This window comes from Rattus rattus, chromosome 1 (genome assembly GCF_011064425.1).
Source record: "Rattus rattus isolate New Zealand chromosome 1, Rrattus_CSIRO_v1, whole genome shotgun sequence".
NCBI lineage: Eukaryota > Metazoa > Chordata > Mammalia > Rodentia > Muridae > Rattus > Rattus rattus.
Window position 1 is genome coordinate 166,038,511 of NC_046154.1, and position 11,281 is coordinate 166,049,791.

At 48.2% G+C, this 11,281-nt stretch overlaps 1 protein-coding gene across 2 annotated transcripts in view; it reads right to left on the reverse strand.

Moving 5' to 3' along the window:
• Stab2 (stabilin 2) overlaps window positions 1-11,281 on the reverse strand; it is a 179,249-nt gene that overhangs the window by 82,964 nt on the left and 85,004 nt on the right. The window contains exons 24-27 of one of the 2 annotated variants that reach the window (XM_032910792.1): window positions 10,079-10,124; window positions 8,838-8,996; window positions 2,056-2,151; window positions 798-893 (exon numbers count right to left, since the gene is read on the reverse strand). In XM_032910792.1, the coding sequence (XP_032766683.1) occupies window positions 798-893; window positions 2,056-2,151; window positions 8,838-8,996; window positions 10,079-10,124 (397 nt within the window). The remainder of the gene's footprint in view (window positions 1-797; window positions 894-2,055; window positions 2,152-8,837; window positions 8,997-10,078; window positions 10,125-11,281) is intronic. The other variant, XM_032910783.1, reaches the window with a different exon arrangement.

Here is an 11,281-nt window from a genome sequence, read left to right on the forward strand (position 1 = left end):
CCACCATACCTAGGAGCGGTTATGTCCACCTGTCTATTTATTTATTTCATCTGGTGCCAAACCCCAGGATTTTGATAAGTGACATAGGATGAGGGATGAGTGTCACCCTTGAGATTAGAGTCCAGTGCTGGAGGAGAGTGAGGTAGGGGAGTAGTGTCAGTTGGGTGTGACGTATACTGCATAAAATACTCTCTACTGGTGGTTAAGTGTTGGGCCAGGCACATGATCAGATACCAACATCTCAGGCAAGTAAGTGTGCTCAGCCTCTGTTTACTGACCCATGGAATGGGTATCATAATAGCATTAATCCCAGATAAATCTTGTGAGGTTTAAATGAGATATTGCTGTATAAAGGATCTGGAAAGACATTTGTGTGTGTACACAGAAGTCATTTGTGTACACATACGCACATGACCTCATTCAGGATGGGCAAACCCAGGGTGTTCTGGTTACCCATGGAAGGCATGGGACAGACCCAATGGGGCACTAAGTCCCATTGTAGCCCAGCAGAGGGAAGGAGCTCACTTGGGAAGTTTGAGACAGATTGGCAAGCACAAGCTGTCAGGACTACTCTGTGCAGAATGGGCCAGATAAAAGCTGCTGTAGCCTGTGAAAATGAGGGACTCACCAAGCATGAGGTATCTATAAGAGAAAAAAGCCGTCTTCATATAAAAATCTCTTAGACAAGAGGTCTGCAGATGGAGCACGTCTAAGGTTATCTTAGCTGAGACGGACATTTTCCTGCCGCGTGTTCTCTGTGTCTTTGTTTGCACTTGGGGTTTTTACCAGGGACTTACCATGAGCACATTGCCATAGCACAGGACACCATTTCCTTCATAGCCCTCTCGGCAAACACAGCTCCAAACACCAGAGGAAGTGGACTGACAGGTGGCCTGAGAAAACCAAGACGGAGGAGACGGCTTGCTTTCCTGTCTAAGATGTAGACCCGGCTCACCAGTATCTGCGAGATGGTCGGCTCTAAGATAAGAACTCGGGGTTCAGACCCTGGAATTGTGTGGTAGAGCTCTTGCCTAGTTGCACTTGGGCCTGGGGTCCAATCTCTGGTTTTACAGGAAAGACTACAACAGAGTCCTCTGCAAGTTCAGGGCTGGCCTCAAGATGGTGGCAACAACCCTGACAGGCCAGCGTTACAGCAGGATGCTCGTGCCTGCCGCTTTTAGTCACAACAAATCCTTCTTTTCATCCCTGCCAGATTTAGCAAATGAAAAAAAATCCCAAGAGAGTTAAATTTGATTTCCAGGCAGATGATGAATGTATAAACTCGTCTTGTGCAATATTTTGGGCACACTGAACCTTTGCCCAAAACTTATACTCTCTGTGGATCTTAGATTCAAATTCAACTGCTGCCTCGAATCTTTTCTGATGACGCAAGCTGCTTCTTCTAAGCTTTGAAACAGGGTGGAGATTGCAATAGGTGCTCGAATTCTGTGCAGGGAAGCTCTTCAGAGGCGAGAGGCTCGATAGAGCAAGATAGAGCTGCTAGGGTTCGGATATGAAGTACCCCTCCCCTCCGAAGAACACTGTGTTAATAGCTTGCTCCCCAATGCAGAGTGTGTGTGTGTGTGTGTGTGTGTGTGTGTGTGTGTGTGTATATATATATATATATATATATATATATATATATATATATATATTTGGGGGGGTATGACCAAATCATGAAACTTTGATTTTGTCAACATGACTCCATTGATGGGTTCAAAGCATAGTGATGCTAGTGGGAGGGGCTCAAAACTTGTAGAGGTTGGGCCTAGTTGGAAGAAGTGGGTCACTGGGCACACGCCTACACGGTCGCGTTCCTGTCCATCATGAGTCAGGCACTTGATCACTCCACGTTCCTCACCACAATGCTCTACCTCCCCACACACAGCCCAGAGGCCATGCAGCCCTGGAAACCAGGAGTCTAACACACCCTCTTCCTCAAGGTGTTTTGCTCAGGTATTTTATGATCACAGCAAGAAGAAAGCACACAACTTTTGTTCCTTCTCAAAAATGTTCCATGTGTCTAATATCGAAGCGGAACATCAGGTAACTCACCAGGGGGTGACATTTCTCTGTCTGTTCCAAGCATGATATGATGGGTTCACAGTCAATCCCGTTTCCTCGAAATCCTTTCTTGCACTCACATTCATTCTGCAATTCCAAGAACACAGGTGGGATTATCGAAGCAAGTGCTCTCAAGCCTTGCCCCACATTACACTGAAAAGCAGACCATGGGAACCATTGCCATTCAACTGACCTGAAGACCAGAGGCTCCAGATTCCAGACTGTCAGTCACTGTGCATAGTCAACCGTACTTGAGTACCACGACATTCACATTATGCTGCCCAGTCATAGCCTTTTTTAAACTTTTCTGTTAAAATTCTGGACCTCACAGAGAGGCCTCTAGAGAGAGCTTAAACTTCATGGCCATCACAATGGAAGAGCGGACCCCCATACGCAGAGGGAAAAGCTAAGCAAGTCATGGCTTATTCGCGTGGCAGAGAGCCAGGGACAAGGCTGTTGCTAGCTTGAAGACACTGCCTAATTCAGATAATGCCTCCCCACTGAGCAGATGGACTCAGGGCATCACATCCGCATAGACAACCCACCGCGTACAGCTCAGCTGCTGATGGAGCTAGTAAGTGCCTCTTGTTTGAGGGCTTAGCCCCCTACTCCAGTGGCAGGGTGCAGGATGTATTTCAGCCCGTACTTGCCCTATGGGCAGAATATATACTTTCAAATATAAATATATACTCTGCGGTCCAGTTGTACGCAGCTAATCGATAGAGTATGATGATGGCAGTGTCGTGATAATGGGAAGGTTTTCATGCCAGTGGCAGGCATTGAACCAGTGAAACTGTAGTAGATTCCTCCAGGGCCCAGGACACTAACAATCTGCTCATGGAAAAGGCCGGAAGGGGGAAATACATCAGCTCAGAATTAACTTCCTGTTTTATTCCCCCAACTTTTTTCCGTGAAAATGTAATATTTTGACATTTTAATGATGTAACAGAATTTCTTCAGGTGAGTTTAAACCAGACAGATGCTCTGGGAATTATTACGGAGTCGGCAATGAGTCTGGAGATCGGCAGAAGTCCATTAGAAGGTAAACAGGAAAGGTCTGATGGTGGGGCTGGGGGAGGGGCTTTGTGGAGCTGCTGGATTGGGAGGTGCTTATGGGAATGGACTGCTGTGGACTGTTATTGTTCAGAGGGGGTGGGTGGGCTTGGGATATTCTTCTAAGAACACTCTTTAAGAGGTGGGACACTGTGGGCCTTGAGAGAGGGGACAAGAGAGCCGGGGGGGAGGCATTTAAACTGAAGGAAAATGTCAGGAGAGATGAACAGAGAGGAGGAAGGATGTCTGGATTAGAGTTGCTCAGGATGGATTTTGAAAATGTATGTACACCCCAGTCAGGGTTGGTAGAGCACCATTCAGTGGTGGGAAGCAGCCAATGGGGCTTGCATTGTGTGGAGTTTATCCTTGACAGTCTCACCTGCTGTGCAAGTTTTACAAGGCAAATGTATGTGTGTTATACAATATTTTATAACAGCATGAAACCCAAGCACACTCTGTGCATGGGGAAACCCAAGCTCATCAGCTACTGGGACAGCCCTTCTATGTCCCCAACCCTAACACCTTATATATTTGATCTAAACTGGCTTGTCTTTTTAAAGCAATGTTCACAGATATTACAGTTAGTATCCACTTGGTGTGTCTAATAATTTTTCAAACCAACTGCAGCCGAGTGAAGGCAATCTGAGGTGGGGGGTCACTTGATTTCTTGAGGATGTTATAGAGACTATCCCTTCCGTCATTCCTCTCAGGACATTTAACCTTTGTTCATAGGAGAGGACATACACACTGAGCATACTGCAGTGTGTTTTCCAGTTCCAAATTCGTGTTGAAATCCTGACCTATAGTAGTCCAGAACATGACCTTATTTATAAATAGGGTGGTTCCTATGCAGTTTCTTAAGACGAGGTCATATTTAAGTAGAGTGGACCCAGGATCCAATGGACCAGCATCCACATGAAAACAGGAGATGTATGCACAAGGAGAATGCTGTGCCAATGTGAAGTTGGAGGTTAGTTAATGAGACTCAACCCAAGATGGTCAGCAGGCCACCCAAGGCTATGGGAGGAGCAAGGGACAGGCTCTCCTCTCTCCCTCCCTCCTCCCCCTCCCTCTTCCCCTCTTCCCCTCTCCCCTCCCCCTTCCCCTTCCCCTCTCCCTCTCCCCCTTCTCCCCTCCCCTCTCCCTCTCCCCCTTCTCCCCCTTCCCCCCCCCCCTTCCCCTCTCCCTCTCCCCCTTCTCCCCTCCCCTTCCCCTCTCCATCTCCCCCTTCTCCCCTCCCCTTCCTCTCTCCATCTCCCCCCTTTTCCCCTCCTCCTCCCTTCCCTCCCCTCCCCCTCTCCCCTCCCTCTCCTCTCAAGTGCACTTCATTTGGCTTTGGAGAGACCACTATTCCATCTTCTGCTTTATGTAACAATTCATGATTATTTCCTTCAGCCCAGGTTCCCAGTATAGAGCCTCAGGTCTGGTTTGTCCCTGCCTGTGCACACCCTGGCCATAGAGCCTGAATTCTGCAGTTATGAGCATAGCCCGATGGGAATGGGGGGGCAGTAAAAGTGTTCGGTCTGAGCCAACAAGGGAAGAGGAATCCTGGGTTTTGGTGGGCATGATCACAAGATGTAGTCTATTATGCCTAAAGGGGAGCAGAGGTAAGGAAGGCTTCAGTGCTGGAGGGTATCCCTAACCCAGGAGACTGCACAGAACTCGGGGCCGGACAGACATCCTTCATGTGGCCTTCTGAGCCCTGTATCACATTACACCTACCTCAGTAGTTGCACAGTCTTTGTGGTTGTGTGAGCCCCGACTTTACCTCAGCAACCACACACAGTATGGTTGTGTGAGCCCTGACTTTACCTTTTCATTTAGACCTTTGTGTTTCCTTTTTCATCTTCTTAAAAAATTTGGTAAAGCAGACCTGACAGAACTCATCGTCGTAACCATTTTTAGGAGACAGTTCTGGGGCATTAAGCTTACTCACATTGCTGTCCAACCATCACTGATGTGATTCCAGAACCTTCCTCATCCCCACAAACTGAAAGCTCCTGCTCATGAGTAACTCCATCCTCCACTACTATCTGCCTTCATGAATTTGACTCCCGGTGAGGACTGGAGAGGTGGCTCGGCAGCTGAGGACCTGGGCTCAACTCCCAGCACCCACATGGCAGCTCACACCCGTCTGTGACTCCAGTTTCAGGGCTTCTGACACCTCACACAGACACACATGCAGGCCAAACACCAAAGCACATAAAATAAAAATTATATATATATATATATGTATATATATATATATACACACATATAAAGAGATTTCATATAAGAGGAATCTCTGGTGAGTCTTCAAGTTCAACTAGGCTATAGCATGTGTCAGATTCCTTTCGAAGGCTGACTGAGACTTCATTACATGTTGTGTCCACTTTTGATGAGTGTGAATAATGTTCTTAGTATTATGGCTACACAAATATGCTGTAGAGTCCTTACTTTTAATTCTCGTGGGCAGTTCAGTCACTGGAGAGCCTCTACTTACTTTTCCAGGACCCTGCCGTTTTTCCTTCTCCAGGAATGCACGGGTAAAGGGATTTTCTATTAAAACCGACAGACTCCCCAGCAATCCAAATATATCCTCACACTTTTCACCCTGGTGGTCCAAGGTGGTCTGAATGAGAACGGTCTCACATGTATCTGAATGTTCGGTTCTTAGTTGCTGGAACTGTTTGGGGAAGGATTAGGAGGCATGGCCTCAGTGGAGGAGGTGTGGCTTTGTTGGAGGAGGTGTGTCACTGGGGGTGGGCATTGGGGTTTCGAGAGCCCACACCGGGCCCTGTCTGTCTGTCTGTCTGTCTGTCTGCCTGCCTGCCTGCCTGCCTGCCTGTCTGTCTGTCTCTATGCTTCCAAACTGCAGATAAAATATATACTCTCAGCTACTGTTTCAGCACCGCACCTGGCCTATTGCTGCGTTCTCTACCATGTTGGCCACGGGCTAAACCTCTGAAACCGTAAGCAAGCCTGCCCCCCACCCCGCCCCCGTTAAATGCTTTCTTTTCTTTTCTTTTTTTTCTTTTTCTTTTTCTTTTTTTTCGGAGCTGGGGACTGAACCCAGGGCCTTGTGCTTGCTAGGCAAGCGCTCTACCACTGAGCTAAATCCCCAACCCCAAATGCTTTCTTTTCTAAGTTGCCTTAGTTACGGTGTCTCCTCACAGCAACAGAAAAGTAACCAAGGGCTGGAGAGATGGCTCAGTGTTCAAGAGCACCGACTGCCCTTCCAGAGGTCCTGAGTTCAAATCCCAGCAACCACATGGTGGCTCACAACCATCTGTAATGGGATCTGATGCCCTCTTCTGGTGTGTCTGAGGACAGCGACAGTGTACTTCTGTATGATAAATAAATAAATCTTAAAAAAAAAAAGTAACCAAGACATGATCTAAGTTACTCAGCACAGTGAATGAAGCCTTAGCACTATATGAATAGATGTTGAACTGGAGGGACCTGGAATATCACCTGGCCTGGTACTTCAAAATTTAATTTCCCAAGAGGGAAGTGGGCCGGGCAGTATCCTGTGTGTTCTTGCCATCCTCTCCTTACACCCTTTCTCCTGGTCACCTTCATTACCTTTTAGCCACCTGAGGGGAGTCTCACTAGGAAGACTTCCAAGAAAATGCCTTGGTTTGGTAGTCATGAGCTCCTATGGAGTCCCAATGCTCTAAGCATTAGCCTCCCCTTTACTGCCCTGTGAGTGTTAGCCCTGAATTGCTTTCACAGGACAGATACTCAGTTCCGGGAGCTGGGAAGAGGGAGGAGAAAGAATAGCACCAGAGGCTCCTAAAGATATCTTTCTCTCCGTACTTCTTGGCACATCGCCTGGGGCAGACCCTCATCTGCTGGGTGAATTCCGTCCTAGAGTGAAGGAGGGCATGGTCAGCCTCCAGGTCCCACCAAGCACCGTGACTCAAGCACTGTGCTGCCCCAGCTCCTGACACACACAAGGGAATGTGTCGTCTAAGGCAGGAGGCTTGTGGTGGAAGGCCTGGAGCCTCCACAGAAAACAAGGTTAAGCCTTACACCATGCCCAGCCTCATAGGGAACATGCATGTCTCAACCAAATGATCGGAAGGTTTGATAAAGTCCTGCTTCAGAACACAAGTGTGAGAAACTGTATCGTCATTCAAAAGGTGTGTGGGAGAGGGAAGATCCTGGTTCTTACCTTCTAGTCTTGTGCTCCCCTGACTTGATGGAGCACGCCTATACTGTTTGAGGGGAGGAGGAGGCACATGAAAGATGGGAGTGGGGGCCATCATTTCCATGGCCACAATCTTAATGTAGTCAGTATATCTCTTCTTCTGTGACTCACTAATTCCCAGGCAGTAGCCTCTGCTTCTTTTCATGAAATGAAGCTGTTAGCATTCTGTCTAAGCTCCACCCCACAGTTACCTGGCAACAGCCAGTAGGCCTGACACTATAAAAGGGGCTGCTTGTCCCCTCTTCTCTCTTGTTCTCTCTCGTTCCTCTCTTGTTCTTGCCTTCCTGCCCCAACTCTGTCCCCATTCCTTCCCCGCTCCTCTCCACATGCTATGGCTGGTCTCTCCTCCTCCTCCTCCTCCTCCTCCTCCTCCTCCTCCTCCTCCTCCTCCTCCTTCCTCCTCCTCCTCCTCCTCCTCCTCCCTCCTCCTCCTCCTCCTCCTCCTCCTCTTCTCCTCCTCCCTCCTCCTCCTCCTTCTCCTCCCCCCTTCTCTCTTCCTCCTTCCTCCTCCTCCTCCTCTCTTCCTCCTCCTCCTCTTTCTCTCTTCCTCCTCCTCTCTTCCTCCACCTTCTCTCTTCCTCCTCCTCTCTTCCTCCTTCTCTTCCTTCCTCTTCCTCCTCCTCCCTCCTCCTCTCTTCCTCCTCCTCCTCTCTTCCTCCTCCTCCTCTTGCTCCTCCTCCTCCTGCTCCTCCTCCTCCTCTCTCCTTCCTCCTCTTCCTCCTCCTCCTCCTCCTCCTCCTCCTCCTCCTCCTCCTCCTCTTCTTCTTCCTCCTCCTCTTCCCCCTCCCCCTCCTCCTCTTCCTACCCCCTCCTCTTCCTCCTCCTCTTCTTCTTCCTCCTCCCCTCCTCCCCTCCTCTCCTACTGTTCTGCCTCTCTCCTCTCTCTCTCTCTCTCTCTCTCTCTCTCTCTCTCTCTCTCTCTCTCTCTCTCTCTCGCTTACTATCCTCTTAACTCCCCTGCCCTGAACATGTCCTGAATAAACTCTATTCTATACTATGCCATCCTGTGGCTGGTCTCTCAGGGGGAAAGGATACCTCAACATGGAGCCCACTGAGGCACCCTCTTCCCCCATACCTCACCACACTTCTATAGAACATACCCCCCTCTCTTTATCTTTTTATAAACACACCAGAAGCCACTTAAAATTAGGCAACCATCTATAGAATGCTGTAGATATATGTGTGTGATCCATGGGGCAGGTGGTGACCGAGGCATCTCTGAATTCTGACTGTGTGTCATAGTGAGATTGATCGGTTTTCTGTGCCACAGAAGAAACCACTAACCTGTCGCTAACATCTCTGGTATCACAGGTCCTCCTCTGTAAGTATGGTATCCGTAAGGTACTGTAACCACAGAGCCTCCTCTATGGTACCACGGTGACACCGCTGTCTCAGACTCATTATGATAATCAACCCATTCTTCCTACCACAACTGAGGGCCAAGCCACAGAAACTTCAAACCAAAGCACTTCTGTGGTTGTGATAAAAAAACAGTCTTCCTCTTTCCTTTCTTCCCCAAGTTACCCACCTGCCCAGGGCCTACATATAAGCAGGTGGCATTGTCGTGGCAGCCACCAGAGCCAGGCAGCAGGCAGTTGTTGATCCCCACACAGTCTCTTCCGTTCCCTGTCCAGCCCTGCTGGCACACGCAGCTGTATGTCCCGGTGCTGGTTTGGATGCATTCTGCCTGCAGGAGGGAGAGCAAAAGTAAGGCCTCTGCAACCACAGGCCAGCTGCATGCCAGAGGCAGAAAGGATCTGGAAGAATATTCTAGAAACATAGTTGCATGGAGTTCAGTGGAAATGAGAGAAGCTCTTATTCACGTGAGCATAATAAAGCAACTGGGTGATCTGGACAAGACTGCTTGGAACTGGTCAGCTAAGGGCTATACCTCTCAACACACTCTGTTACTGATTCAGCCAGAGACTGCTTTTGTTGACTTACAGAAGTAAAGGATCTCCAGGAACAGTGGTTCTCAACTTTCCTAATGCCATGATCCTTTAATACATGTTGTGCTGATTCCCCCAACCATTAAATTATTATTTCTTTGCTACTTTATAACTCTAATTTTGCTAGTTATGAATCGTAATGTAAATATCTGATATGCAGGATATCTGATATCATTTGACCCCCAAAAGGGGTTGTAACCCACAGGTTGAGAACCCCTGCTCTGGAAGCAAACACTATGATTATCTTTATTTTATAGAAGGGGGAAAAAGGTGTCCCCAAGATCACACAGCTACAGAGAGAAGCATGAATCTGGGGTGCCATGATATTGGGGCCCAAGCTTCTCTAAGCTATACTATGACTCTCGATGCAGGGGAGTCATGGTTAATATTGTCAACTTGATAGCATTCGGATTCACATAGGAAACAAACCTCTGGGCACGTCTGCTAGGGAGTTTCTGGGTTAGGTTAACTGAGATAAGAAGACCCACCTTAAATGTGTTCAAGTCCTAGCAGAATAAACAGGGGAATGCTCTGAGTGCCAAGATACCACACTCCCTGCTTTATAACCGTAGATGCAGTATGGCCAGCTCCCTGGTGTTTTTGGTGCCCTGACTCACCCAAGAGTATACTCTTGAATCAAGAGCTAAAACAAGCACCTTCTTCCTGAATTGCTTTTGTTAAATATTTTTGTTACAGTAGCAAGAAAAGTAGCAATATACATGGAGATCACAGGAGGCCGAAGGACTCCAGGAAAGGAAGAGAGGTCCCGAGGCTGTTGAGGTCATGGGGCTCAGTCACTGGGAGATCTGGTGGGCAGGACCTTCTGAAGTTGTGTCTCAATTTCATCTCCAGGCCCAGGAGGGTTGCTGAAAGGGGTTAAGCCTGGGAGAAATGATATAATTTGCTTCAAACCACCCTGATTGCGAATACCTGGGGAGTGCTAGATAAGCAAGGAAACAAACTGTTTAGTTGTGGCTAGATAGAAGTGTTAAGGCCAGGTGGTGTTAGTAATGTTTGAAAGACACTAGGTGGAAGTGGCTGTGGTAACAGAAGCAAAATATAGGCAAGTTCCTTAATTCTCCAGGGTCTGTCCTTAGTAAGAAGAGGACGCTAACCATAGCTCCCTCACTGGGGAGAGTCACAGAGAACACCCACAGAAGAATCCTCTTTAAACTCAAAGTTTGGAAAAGACAAATGCCACCTGTTTTATCTTATACTTGGAGCTAAGGTTATAATTGTGTGTGTGAGTGTGTGAGTGTGTGCGTGTGTGTGTGTGTGTGTGTGTGTTGTGTGTCTATGTGTGGTGTAAGGGGTGTGTGTGTATGTGTGTCTGTGTGTGGGGTCTATGGGGTGTGTGGTGTGTGTGTGTGGTGTGTGTGGTGTGTGTGGGGTGTATGGGGCATGTGTGTGTGAGTATGTGTGTGCTGTGTTGTGTGTTGTATGTTGTGTGTGTGTCTGTGTCTATGTGTGTGTCTGTGTGTGGTGTGTGTGGGGTGTGTGTGTGTGTGTGTGTGTGTGTCTGCGTGTGGTGTGGGGTGTGTGTGTGTGTGTCTGTGTGTGGGGTCTATGGGGTGTGTGGTGTGTGTGGGGGTGTGTGTGTGTGTGTGTGTGGTGTGGGTGGGGTGTATGGGGCATGTGTGTGTGAGTATGTGTATGCTGTGTTGTGTGTTGTATGTTGTGTGTGTGTCTGTGTCTATGTGTGTGTCTGTGTGTGGTGTGTGGGGTGTGTGTCTGTGTGTGGTGTGGGGTGTGTGTGTGTGTATGTGTGTGTGTGTGTGTGTGTGTGTCTGCGTGCATGTGTGCACATCTTGGAGAGGGATCATGATAGTAGAAAGGGGAACATCCTCTTTTCGAATTTATTAGTTGTACAAACTAATGGGTTTCATCGTGACATTTCACATACATGTATAATACATGCCGATCACATACGTGTATAATACACATCCGTCTTCAGTGCTTTCCTATCATAGGCTGCTCCACCCACCCCCCTCCTCCTTCCTCTGCCTCCAGGGCTGCCTCCTAC